The sequence below is a fragment of the Theropithecus gelada genome, chromosome 18, assembly GCF_003255815.1.
Source record: "Theropithecus gelada isolate Dixy chromosome 18, Tgel_1.0, whole genome shotgun sequence".
Lineage (NCBI taxonomy): Eukaryota > Metazoa > Chordata > Mammalia > Primates > Cercopithecidae > Theropithecus > Theropithecus gelada.
This window is the reverse complement of record NC_037686.1, coordinates 67,700,417-67,714,941: the sequence shown is the minus strand read 5'-3', so window position 1 is coordinate 67,714,941 and position 14,525 is coordinate 67,700,417. Positions and strand designations below refer to the sequence as shown.

The window sequence follows — 14,525 nt, the reverse complement described above, 5'->3', positions numbered from 1 at the left end:
CATTAAATTGAGAATAATATGTATCAACAAGATTTGTTTTGAGGATTCAATGGTCTAGAGAAAAGTTTGGCACAGATACTATTTACGATTCTTTCTAATTGAAAAGGCAAAATGTGATAGCATGAAAAACAGGTCTTCATTACTACGTACTAGCTAATGAAAACATAAGGAAACCATACATAACTACCATTTGGATCACTCTAGAACAATTAGGATCATCCTCTTGCAGGAGGATGGCGGGAAGGAGCAAGAGCTTCTCTGACACTGCTCCATGGTGTCAGGCAGATAAAGGAAGATATGCGTACTGAAGAACACTGGCATCTAGTTATTCCTAAAAAGATGAAATGTAAAACTATTTTATTTTTATTTATTTAATCTTGAGACAGAGTTTCACTGTTGTCGCCCAGGCTGGAGTGCAATGGTGCAATCCCAGCTCACTGCAACCTCTGCCTCCCAGTTCAAGCAATTCTCCTGTCTCAGCCTCCCAAGTAGCTGGGATTACAGGCGCCCACCATGACACCCAGCTAATTTTTGTACTTTTAGTAGAGACAGGGTTTCACCACACTGACCAGGCTGATCTCGAAGTCCTGACATCAGGTGAGATCGCCCACCTCGGCCAACCAATGTGCTGGGATTACAGGCGTGAGCCATCGCACCCGGTTGTAAAACTATTTTAAAATGTATCATTAGAAAGCTTTGAAAAAAACCCTCTTTCAGTATATTATTCAAGAAAAAAGAGGTGGAGATCAGGTCAAAGATCTGCTTCTCAGTAAACAGTATGTTTACTGATAAATATCCACAAATGCAATTTTCCTGGATACCAATTACATTACTGAAAACACTAGGATGATGAAAAATATTGTTCTGACATTATTCACTTATAGATTATGAAGTATGTAAGAGAGTTACTTCTAAACTTAGGAATTCCAACAGGCATGAGAGTGAGAAAGGGAATGAAGAAAAATTATCAGCTATCAAAATACCAAATGTGTTGAGCCATAATGGACATCAAGGGTACTGCTATGGCAGAGAGCACAGGAGTATTTGGACGGGAGTATGAAAGGAACAAAGACATTTAGCAGCAGTTAAGAAAAACAGTAAATTAACCAACTCATGGATGATGTCTGAGGTTAAAGAATCAAATTGCTGAAGTGTTAATTATTTTAGGAAGTCTTTTGTTAGTGGTGAAGTATCAGGAGACTGGAAAACAAGGAATCCAGTCTGAAGGTTAAAAAGAAAGAGAAGAGAGGCTGAAAATTATAGACCTGTAAATCTAACATCTATATTAGGAAATAAATTTGAGATGATACTTATGGATGAGCTTAATGATACATTTGGAGAAGTACAATTTAATAGGAGTGAGTCAGCACGGATTTACCAAAGGCAATCATGTCAGGAAAAATTTCGTTCCTTTTTAGGTTGAAGTAATAATTGGTTTATGTAAGGAAGAACCAATGAGAAACTGTCAGGATTTTCTGAGATTTTTGGACCTTTTCAGAAAATGAATTATTGTACAAAATGTCATGACATGTGTCAGAGCATCCAACTAACAAAAGGGGATGAAAGCAACTGGGTTAAAAATAGAGGGCCAAGAGGAATTTGGGAGAAGACTGCATTCTATTCTACAAGGTTCTATGTATTGAACACTAATGGTTCTAATTAATGATGAAGGAATTTTTTTATGTAGGAAATTTGAATACATTGCTAAATAAGGGGTAATGGTTAAGACGAAAGACTATAGCTGTTTTACGTTAACTGCAATAGATTAAGTAAATGGGCTCAGAGGTAGAATGAAATTTCAGCTGCCTAAGGATAAAGAGATGTACTTGGAAAGCATTAACGAATCAAATAGATTTAATTTAAATGAACAGTTACCGTGAGGAAGAAAAAGGGACTTGGGGTTTTGATGAGAGTCAAACTTTCAAATTCTTATTCTTATAACTGGGAAGAGGCAAATGTAGGGAATGCAGTTAAATAATACATGTTATAGAGAATACGAAGTTGATCATCTTAGAGAAGAATACAAAATCCCCAATTCTTGAAGAGATATGATAATTTCAAGTGTTATCACTCTGTACAGGTAACAACCTAATGTACATCCTTATATGACCAAGTCTTAGCATATGTAAAAATTGATGAAAATAAAATCAATTGAAATGTGCTACAAAAGTATGAGGGTAGAAAAATAAAGGAAATTAAGAAAAATACCGTATCATTACATAATGCTCAATTCTCCCTGAAAAGAGAACACTTTGTAATCATTACCTTTGGAAAAGACACCAACACTTACCACATTTAAGGTCTCAGAGAGAAATAAGAAATAAATAAATCAACCGCATAGCTTTGATGCACTGCACATAGGCTCAGAAAGTGACCACACTACCCGTGGGTCTTCCAGTGGGCATTCATTCATGAGCAATAAGTACTATTTCAATAGCAAACAGGCTCCTTGAGCCATAAAGGCATAACTATAAGTCTGCTGCTTGGAACTGACGAGAAAAAAACATCTCTTTCTTCGTAGGCACCATCAGAGAAGGCTGAGCAACCTCTCCTCAGCCCTCCCGCTCTGGCTTCCCTGTCTTCACTCCCCTTTCTCTGGGGTTATGTTTAAAGCATTCTGAGCTATCCCTGCTGAAGTGAACTATGCATGGGGTCAGACTGAAGGCCACTGGTGTTGTAAACACACACATGCATTTAAATTCTTTGTCCAAATGTAGTGAATGAGTACCAAGCTTATTTATGGATGGGCGACATGGTAGAAATGTAATTGTTAAAACTGAAGAGATCAAATCAAGATAATTTTTGAGATGAAATAGATTTTACAAAATAGAAGAAAAATCATACAATGATAGAAACCTATTTTTAGTTTGATGTCAATTTTGTGAAGATTTATGTGACTGTAAAATCTCATTATATTAGATCTAGATTGGGCCTAAATGAACCTCTTCAGAAACTTGGATGTGGAGAAAGGTGTTTTTTTTTTTTAGGTATATACAGAATACAACTCATAGAAGAGACTTTGATGAATTTCTCAAATTGAACACAACCATGTCTCAATACTGGAATTAAGAATCAGAATCTTACTAGCACCACTGTACTTTATTCAGCGACTGGTGCCCACAAGGGAAAATAAACTCTGACTTCTAACCTCATAGAGTAGTTTTATCTGTTTTTATATTTAATATAAACGCAATCATATAAAACGTACTCCTTGGTGACTGGCTTGGTTCATCCAATGATATGACTGTGAGACTTATTTCACATTGTTGCTTGTACGTGTAGTTCATTCATTCTCACTGACGTATTCTATTATGTGAATATACAACCTTTGTACATTCTGCTTGAGGGACATTAGGGTATTCTGGAGTTTTGACTATGATGAATATACCAATAATTACATTAAGTACAAATACTAAAGTAAAAGACTAAATATTTAATGTAAAAGATAAAAATTGCCTCAGCAGATAAACAAAATACAACTATAAGCTGCTTATAAGGAATCTGGTGTAGGTATACCAATAAGAAACTCAGAATTATGGCAAGAGATATTGCTACTAAGAAGTATTTCATAATTATGTGTGCATGTCTGTATCTAAAACAATCCTAAGTCCTGAGTACTTAGTGATATATCTTCAAAATATGTAAAGCCAAAAATAACAGAATTTTAAAAGATAAATCCACAATTATAGTAGGAAACTTTAACATACTCCTCTTAACAGCTGACAGAACCAGCATTTTAAAAAGCACTAAGAATATGACAATCTGAACAACACAGTGAACAAACTAAACATTGTAACTGACATACAGGGAACAAACACCACTGGTGCCAAGTATTCTTTCCTCAGGTGTCTCAAAAATTTACCGAAACTTACCATTTGCTGGGCATAAAAAAGTCTACACAAATTTTTAAAGAATTAAAATAATTCAGATTATGTTCTGTAAAAACAGTAAATTTAAGAAGTCGATTTGTATTATTAGTTCAATAGTTTAAAAAAAAAGATAACTAGAAAATCTCAAACTACCTGGAAATGGAATATTACGTTTACAAATAATAATCCATAGTTAAAGAAAATAAAGAAACTTTGGGCTGTTTATTTTTTTTAACCATGGATTACTATTTGTAAACGTAATATTCCATTTCCAGGTAGTTTGAGATTTTCTAGTCATCTTTTTCTTAAACTATTGAACTAATAACACAAATCGACTTCTTAAATTTACTGTTTTTACAGAACATAATCTGAATTATTTTAATTAATTCAAGATGGATTAGAGACTTAAATGTTAGACCTAAAACCACAAAAACCCTAGAAGAAAACCTAGGCAATACCATTCAGGACACAGGCATGGGCAAGGACTTCATGTCTAAAACACCAAAAGCAATGGTAACAAAAGCCAAAATTGACAAATGGGATCTAATTAAACTAAAGAGTTTCTGCACAGCAAAAGAAACTACCATTAGAGTGAAGAGGCAACCTACAGAATGGGAGAAGATTTTTGCAATCTACTCATCTGACAAAGGGCTAATATCCACAACCTATAAAGAACTCAAATTTACAAGAAAAAAACAAACAACCCCATTAAAAAGTGGGCAAAGGATATGAACAGACACTTCTCAAAAGAAGACATTTATGTAGCCAACAGACACATGAAAAAATGCTCACCATCACTAGCCATCAGAGAAATGCAAATCAAAACCACAATGAGATACCATCTCACACCAGTTAGAATGGCAATCATTAAAAAGTCAGGAAACAACAGGTGCTGGAGAGGATGTGGAGAAATAGGAACACTTTTACACTGTTGGTGGGATTGTAAACTAGTTCAACCATTGTGGAAGACAGTGTGGCGAGTCCTCAAGGGTCTAGACCTAGAAATACCATTTGACCCAGCCATCCCATTACTGGGGATATACCCAAAGGATTACAAATCATGCTGATATAAAGACACATGCACGTGTATGTTTACTGCAGCACTATTCACAATAGCAAAGCCTTGGAACCAACCCAAATGTCCATCAATGACAGATTGGATTAAGAAAATGTGGCACATATACACCATGGAATACTATGCAACCATAAAAAAGGATGAGTTCATGTCCTTTGTAGGGACATGGATGCAGCTGGAAACCACCATTCTCAACAAACTATCACAAGAACAGAAAACCAAACACCGCATGTTCTCACTTATAGGTGGGAATTGAACAAGGAGAACACCTGGACACAGGAAGGGGAACATCACACACCGGGTCCTATTGTGGGGTGGGGGGAAGGGGAGGGATAGCATTAGGAGATATACCTAATGTAAACGACGAGTTAATGGGTACAGCACACCATCATGGCACATGTATACATATGTAACAAACCTGCATGTTGTGCACATGTACCCTAGAACTTAAAGTATAATAAAAAATAAATAAATAAAAAGTAAAAAAATAAAAAATAAAAAAAACCACTTTTGTCTTGTGCTTCTTATCTGGCTACAACTAAAATTAGAACTCACATATAGTCTTTCATGCTCTGGAATATGAAATAGAAAATGATACAAAAATCATTTTACTGGTTGCCAAAAAGGATTGAGAAAAAAACACAATGAATCATCAACTTCTGCTAGAGAGGGAAAAACAAACAGAGCAACCATTTATGCTAAAGATGATCACGTCAAACAGTTTACATATACTACAAATGATCCCATTTAGATGGCACACACATTCTGTGTGGTCGGCATCACTATCTCCATCTTTGGAGGAAGACTGAGACCCACAGGGTTAAAATGCAGTTTTCGGGACCAGACATCAAGAGAATGATCAAGCTTAAGTTGGAGCCCATCCTCCTGGAAGGTCACGCCTACAGCTGCACAGCAGGGACTAGGGATAGTTTATTCAAACTCCTAGACTCTTCAATAAGGAATCTGAAGCTCAGAGACACTTGTGTTTACATAGAGACTTGAATCAGGGTCTCCACTGAACTCCAGTTTTGCGTTATTTGTGTGAATTACATCACATAACTGCAGTTACACACCATTGTAGAGATACCAAGGGTATAGCACATTTGTACACAAACCTCTTTCGGCAGAACTGTTTTCAAATAAAAAATAAAATACCTCACTTTAATACATGAATTCCCAAATATTATCTCAACTAAACTTTACATTATCTCAACCAAATCACAGTATTTACAGTCTTTTTTTTTTTTTTTAAGATAAGTAATGTTTTTATTTTTCTCTTATTTACTCACTGTACTTTAGGGAACAATCTGTTTTTCATGTGTAACTGGTATAATAGAAGAGAGAGACAGATATGTCAATCTTCTACCTGGAAAGGAGGCAGAGCAAGGCCACCTCGAGGAGGACACTTTGCTGATGCCCACCATGGATTTCGTCCCTGTGGCCTGGCCATTGCTAGGAGCAGCTCCTTCACAGGTGGTGTTTCTGGTATCTGTAAGGTTATGGGTCCATGTTTATGAAGAACCTATAGGCACTTATGGCCAGAGATATTTCAACTCGACTTTATCTATTTTTATGAACTAACGCTGATAAACTGTCTAGTTTCAAAACCTTTTCAGTGACAACCTCACCAAAAGTGAATGAGCACAGACCTCTGGTTTTGTTTGCTTGCCAAATACAGCCCTGGATAGTAGAAAAATTACTAACTCACACACTCGACATTACTTAAATAAGTCAGTCTTGTGAACATCAATTGAGAAATATGAAAGAACAGTAATAAGCCTCTATCTCCGTAGTGTCAAATGTATTAAGAAAACTAGTCTACCTTAAATTACTCACACTCCTTTTAACATACATATTTTGCGAGCAAACATTGCTTAAGATTTTGAAGCTGGAACCTCACATTTCTGGTGTGATTTATATCACAATCCCCACATTCGTACCACTGCTAACTACCCCTTCATATGGCACAGAGAGGCATAAAATGTTCATGCCTACAGCAGCACAGCAGGCACTAGGGATAGTTCATTCAAACTCCTAGACTCTTCTAGCTTCATAGCCATTATCTTGTAAAATTCTCACAATGACCCTATTAGTAGGTACTATCAAGCAGATTTACATATGGGAAACCTCGGGCCTAGTGAGGTCAGCCTGCCTGAGGTCATATGGCCAATAATGAGAAGTAGGGTTTAAAAGCGCTCTAACAGGTCCCAAAACATCTGCCTAAAGCACATCCTTGATCAATGGGCCTTATTCAAACTCTGCTGCTTGGGTTAAATCTTGGAAGGCTTCTCTAAATTTACTTCAGGGTAAGTACCTCTTCAAATAGGTCCTCTCACCCATAATCCATCATTCTGCTGCTCTGTACGGTGAGAGTTGGCACCAAGGAATACTTGCCAATTAAACAACATGTCGGGCTGGAGGAACGGATCTGCTTTACTCTGCAGTTGCTGCCACATCCCACATCGCTGACGCCTTCCGGAGTGCCTGACTTGCCACCCAAGAAGCAAGAATCCTCTTAGCAGCCGCTCCCATCACCAGCTCTTCCCCAAACCCAGGGCCAGCCCCCTCCCAATTTCTGGGAGACGCACAGCACCGTTAACCACCCACGACGCTTGACTCCATGGTCGCAGGTCGCATTCTTTCTAGGCATTCACTGGAAGATGATGGTGTCAAGAAACAGGGCATAACATTTCAAATCACAAGCATTTTTTGAGAAAAAAAATTTTAGCAATTAGTCAAAATATGAAGATTTAACAACTACTCTCATTTCAGGTCAACGATGCTTTAAATATTTACTAATATTAACTTTACAGTCATAGAATAATTACTTTGTCAGATTTGCTTTTTTGATAAAATATGGTTGAAAAGTCCTGTTTTCATAGTTGAGTGGGATAAAACTGGAATGTACTTTTTTATAGGTCTTGAAGCAGATACTATCACATACTCTACTCATTATAATAAATCATGGTAATGTACAAATAGCATTATAACTGCTGTGATTACATGAAATCCTGTTAAAAACAAGTACTTTCACAGTTTCTGTCCCTTACCAGCATGCAGGTAAGCGAGGTCTGGGTTTTCGATGTCAGGATGCTGTTCCTTCAAATGGTTCCGGAACTCCACAGGGACGTTGGTCCCGTAGTCACACTTGGGACAGTTGTACATCTTGACTCCTTCGTGTTTGCCAGTATGCAGAATGTGTTTGCGGATATTTTCAGCACAGTTTGACCTACCAAGTAAGACAGAAAAGTAAATCTAATTAAGGTCAAACCAATAACCTTATATTACACATAGTGACATTAGATAAGAACGTCTCTATGTGTTTGGTACTATTTTAAGTGCTGTACTCACATAATAATTAGCTTATATAATACGTCAGCCCTATGAGGCTGGTAGTTTTTATAACCCTGATATGAATTTTTCAGTTGGTCTTTTAGCTTCATTTCTATGAAGAACCAGAAATACCAAATCCCAAGCACTATTATTTTAATATCAAATTATTCTGGTACCACTCGAGGGCAGTGAAGGTGTCAGCTGACCCTGAGAACACACCTATCACCAGTGAGGAGTGGCACAAAAATGTAAGCGCTGTTGCCTCCACTGAATTTAGAGCATTTGGGGAACAAAGACACTGGCTTTTAAGTTCTGTCAAGCAAGGTGCTTCTAAGTGGGCTCTAAAATAATTTGAAGATGGAGTTGTAGCTAGAAACAGCTCCCAGGCTCAACTCCAATATCTGGGCAACACGTGAATCCCATGCAGCTTTCTGTGATGATACAGGCTCTTAAGAGTGATGACATGGAAAATACAATGGAGGGCCCCCGTATATTCCACGCCACAGTGCCACTGAAATCAGGGGTGGGCTCCTCTCCCAGTGTTTTCCGGCAGAATTAGAAATATAAGGCCTGAAATAATCAGCCAACAGGGAAGGGGGTGCTGGTTTTTGAGGCAAACTGTTCTGCTTGCTCTGTCATCCCTGTCAGTTCCTTTGCCACAGAGACTGCACGTCTAGACTCTTTCTGAATACACACGCAGAGCTGTTTTCCTTTTGTCTTTGTCATTTTTAGAACAGTAATAAAAAGAGCCCTATACAATTTCAAGCAGGTGTTGAGGAGTTATCTAGAAAGAAACAAAAAAATCACGCTGGCCTCAGATTTCCTACAGACCAAAATTAAATGCCAGAAGAAAATAGAGCAATATGTTTATCACCATTTCCCAAAAGTATTGCTGAAGAACAAAATCCCGCAAGATGTTCTTAGAAGAAAGATTTCCATGACCAAATAAGATCAGGAAATGGTAGTTAGCCAACACATCTCACAGTGCACTTCAGAATGGTAGGCTCTAAGAAGAAACTTTATGTAGGTCTACATTGCCTGAACACTTCTAATTCGAATTGCTTTTGTGTATAATATTCAATTATACCATGTTTATTTTTCAGGGAATATACCTTGGGAAATAATGGTCAAGGAAGTGAAAATGATTGTTATCTCTCACAAACAAACGCAGTCAATGACGCTAGAAATTCAAAGACTCAGTAAAGATGGTATCTATCTACTCCTGACAAGAGGAGTATGGGAAGTATCATCCAAGTGAGGCAGAATTAATGTAAATGGCACTAGGAACGGTATTTCCAAGGCAGAGGGTACAGGGATGTCCTTTCCTACAGTCTCTGGACAAAGCTAAAATGCAAACGTGTTCCTCATGAGTGGGGATCTCATATTCTGGGAGCAGTCTCGTACCTGCATCCAGATTGTCCTTTGGAAAAGTTCCTGTTACTTCCCTCCCATCTCCAGGCAGGGTTTGTCTCAAATGTACCTGTACAACTAAATCTGCTCAGTATAATTAAATTGAACAAATCAAATCCCTCTATACCTAGGAAGAAGACTAGAAAGAAGTACATCCAAATATTAATGCAGCTATACTGCAACGCCCACTTGCTCTTATTTTTCAAATATAAAGTTTTATATGTTAAATATATATATTTTAAAAATTAAAATAATAATAACACCTTTTTCAAAAATAAAAAAAGGACTAGAATAACAGATATTTTCCCAGCTATTTTCGACTTGCTTTAGGCAAAGTCTCTGTCAATCTGGGTGTTAAATTTCCCTGAGATCTTAGACTAAATACATGCGAGACAGTGAATGTATGCACACAAGCTTCTTTCTTTCATGAGTCACTACTGAATTGTAAAACCTGCTTTATATATAAATTCCCTATTGTGAACTAACAATTACTGTAAGAGGAAAAAAAAAAGATAAGTACCTAACGCATGCCAGGTACCTCCACTGACTTGGCGACTTTGAAGGCAAGCATGACCCTCTTGAGGTCAAGACTGCTACACAATTTACAGAGAAGAAGGTAAATATCACAATGATAAGCTGGCTACACAGGCTGAACGGCTGGTGAGTGGTTAAGGCAGAATCCTAACCTAGGTTTTCTGTTTTCGAGGCCAGAATGTTGGTATGTTTTCAAGTACACCACAGCCAGCTTTCCCTTTAAAATTTACATATCAGAGACATTAGCACACTCTAAGCAAAGGGTAGGACTGTAGAGTCTCTTAAATGTATAATTATCCTTAGAGTAACAGCTCTGGATCATGTCAGAAATAACACAGGAAAATGTCTGAAGGTGACTGACGCAAATGTCCACTTTTATGACACTTAAAAGGAAAAGAAACAACTTTTTTTTAGTTCTTCAAGGTGGGTAAACTGCTCCAAATTACCCCTTAATTCTGCAGATCTCCAACATGTTTTCTACAGCATTATAGACACCTCCTAAATTCACCATTGTTTATTGACACAGGGGAGAGAAAACAAAAAGCTACTACTGTACTTAATTAGTACTGTTTATCAGGAATGTAGATTCTTCGGTACCGCCAATATTATTTCCTTATGTAAAATGTTAGGCATGAAACATCATCAAAGACAATCACCAATCATATGAAGAAATTAAAATTGCCAAAATAAATACATTTCAATGTATGATGCATATTTACATGGAGAACAATATCAGCAATGAATCCTAACATTCAGGGAAGGAAGAAAGAGATAACTTTGAAAACAGATTATTTTGTTTTCAAGAAGGCTGCATCTAGGACAAAAATAAGCCAGTATCTCTCAGTAACTAAACAGCATGTAGGATCTAACAACTGGGGACTATTACTGAAATAGGTAAGACGTATATGGGGACTGAGGGAGGGGGGAGAATTTAAAAAGGTGCGAAGCTTCTTTTATTTGAAAATATAAAATAAATCAAGAAAGATGTGGTGTGGAACTTGAGATTTTAAAAGGCATTAAGGACCATTCCACATGTATATTCTTACAAAGATATGTGCATATGCTTGTATACAGGATGTATATATACACACTGTGTTTTTATGTTCTATTATATAATACATATGTGTGTATGTGTATTTGTAATTGTATGTTTTAAACATATACATACCACGAGCATAAACACATGCAGACAAGAAGGAACTGGGATGCGTTTGGGGAAATGAGAGTGAGTGTTAATGTGTATGGAGTCTCTTTGGGTAATAAAAATCGAAGATTGCTTGTAGTAATGGTTTCACAATTCTGGTAACGTACTAAAAACCACGAAAGGCTGCAATTTCAATGGGTCACTTGTCAAATATATGATCTAACTCTCCACTAAAACAAAAACGAACACAAAAGAACTCTCGTGCCGCTGTCACCCTTCTTCCTGCCACTGGAACCTTACAGGCCACATGTTCAGGTGGTAAAGTTACCAAGAAGAAGAGGTTCTCAGCCTCCATGGGCCTTTACCTCAGTGAGCAATACATTTTTAAGTCACTCAAATTTCAGAGTTTTGCCTGATGTGCAGCTACTGCAATTATCACGTGCTGCTAATCTCCTTCCTCAAACCAATGCTGCATAGAACCTTACCATACCAGCACACACATGCATTCACACACACACACACCCCCCGATTCGAACCCTCTTTACTAATCACCGCACAGCAGATACCTTGGGTGAAGAAGTAGTAAACCAGGCCCATTCCTGAGCTAGTGTGACTCCTCCTGGCCTCGCACTGCTCCTCTGGAAATATCCCTAGACCTCATTTTATCTCTGATTTTCCCTCTTTTGCCACCTGGGACCTCCTGTCACAAGCCAAGAAGCTTACTCCTGTCACCATCTATATGCATCTTGGTGTTTCCCTATGGGTGAGTTAAGAAATTTTTCTTTTAAGAAAATTTATGAGAAGTCAAATTTCTCAGAAAAATGCAAAGGGTTACATGTATACTCTAATAAGAAGAATGCTAGGAAGAACTCATGTCACAGTGTTTCCATCTGAAATGAACTAGGAAGAGAGATACTGGTGCACATCTCTGAATGAAGGAGAAAGTGAAACAGTCAATGACTGGGCAGTTTCCCTGGGATTCACTAAGAACTGTGACCTTCAATCCAGTTTCCTAACCAACACTAGATCAGTCCTATCCCCACCTTCTTCCTCTTATTCCTGGCAGCAGACGACCATGGTGCAGAGGAAACACCCCTGGGTGTCAAGTCAGGCAGCCGGGTCCATTCCCCACATGAGAATTTCAGCACCTGCAGAATGGCTCTGTGATCTCAGGAAAGTACCTCAACTCTGAGATCTCTTTTCCTTAACTAACAAATGCGGTGAGTACAGCAAACTACCAAAGGATTGAACGCATATCTATGCATTATCTTTTTCTTTAGAGAAGGTAAGTGCATATAAACACAAAATCTCCACCTGGGAATTCAGAGAGTTGGTAAAAGCTATTCCTGGGCTCCAGGTTGTGGCTCCCAGTTCCAAAGGTGGGTGGGAGGTGATGGAGGGGAAAGGTAGGAACACAAACTGCACGGCTCCCGCACGCAGCGCAAAGTCGGCGTCAACAGAAAGAAAAACGACCGAATCCGCAACTCTCCGCAAAATGCTAAGCTCTGCCCTGTCCTTTCCCAACTCCGCTCTACTGCCACAGCTCCACGCGACAGAACGTGCCAGCAGGCTCTCTGCTGGGGAAGAACCTCTCCTGGCCCTCACAGGCGAAAGACGCTCCTCACACTGAGAAGGGAGCCTGCTGGAAGAGGAGTGAGATTCTCCAGAGCCAAGCCTCACAGGCCTCACCGGGATTCCCGCGGGACTCAGCGGAATAGAAACAGCACGCATTGTTTTCGTGGAAAAGGCATTCTAAGAGTGCATTTCAAATTAAATTTTGGAATATAACATGTTGAAAGTCTTGAGCAGCTTTGATGTACAGAATTTAAAGCACGGGGTGACTGATTAGCAAAAGGGCCCAAGATGGGATCTATGCATTTAGGGCTTCCTAAAAAACACATAATAACGGAAATTTCTTATTCTGTTCAAAGGTAATGTATGTTAAAATGATAAGTAGAACACCACAAGTACTTCTAGAACGCCACAAAATCATTAGTCAGTACTACACACTAACTTCTGGCCTATGGACACAAAAAGCCTGATGATGTTATCGAACCTAAGGGGAAAGGAGCTTTAAAATATTTGATGTTTATTTTGGTTATTAGAATTATACCACTGAAGTTGTTAAACACCAGAGCATCCAACAATGGATGTGACAGAGTCTCCCTCCAGCACTGTCTCCACTGTCCAATGAGTCGCAGATGACCAGCTACGTACAATCCCTAACTTCTTCTCAATCTTTCGGGAGAAGTAAACACTACTTTTTCAAGCTACAGATATGTCTTGTATTCTTTTCTCAACACTCCCCTTGGCTAAATACAGGGGCACCACACAAACTGGCATCTCGCTTTTCCATGGAACAGAGCATGGGGCCTCACCGTATCGAACACCGAAGGGCACACTTATCTCCCCTACATGCCTCTACTCCCACCCTTACCTTCTTTTCTCCTTTTTGACAGCTTCCTAGTATTTCAGTGTGGACACAGCCTATTCTAGCTAACTGATTCTCTACTGATGGGCATTTAGAATGATTCCAATCATTTGCTAGTATAAACAAAGGTTCCAGCGAACAATCTTGTAGAATGGTTTCCATTTCTCCGGGTGCCATGACAATCACATGATGACCACTGGAATTGCTTCAAATGTCAACGGGCAGGAATTCTGACAAATGCTGCCACACTGCCCTTCAGAGGAAATGCAGCAATTTACAATTCCACTAACAATGTTTGAGAGCCTGTTTCTGTGCCTGCTTGTCAAGGTAGGGGGCTACCAAATTTTAGAATTTTTGCCAGTGTGGTAGATAAACAATAGTATCTTATTGGAGTTTTAATTTTTAAGTTGTAACTTGCATTTCTCTTGTAATCAATGAGGTTAAGTATCTTTTCAAATATTGAAAAGTAATGTATGTTTTCTTTTTTATGTACTGTTCATTCATATTTTTGCTCTTTTTTTCTACATGCGTGTTGGTCATTCTCTTATAAATTAAGGAGACTGGCTCTTTGGGACAGAAGTTGCAGACTTTTTTCTTCAGTTTCTTTTTTTCTCTTTTGACTTTGCTTACAGCAGGTTGTGAAAGCAAGTGTTGATAATTTTGCTCTTTTGTTCAACGGCTTCCTGACTTGCAGGCTATAAAACAACTGTTTCAAATTTGGTTCTAGTA

The 14,525-nt window shown here is 38.4% G+C and overlaps 1 protein-coding gene across 1 annotated transcript in view; it reads right to left on the bottom strand.

Annotated features, from left to right (window-relative positions):
- ZNF407 (zinc finger protein 407) overlaps window positions 1-14,525 on the bottom strand; it is a 457,556-nt gene that overhangs the window by 140,679 nt on the left and 302,352 nt on the right. The window contains exon 8 of the mRNA XM_025365390.1: window positions 7,995-8,173. Coding sequence (XP_025221175.1) covers window positions 7,995-8,173 — 179 coding nt within the window. The remainder of the gene's footprint in view (window positions 1-7,994; window positions 8,174-14,525) is intronic.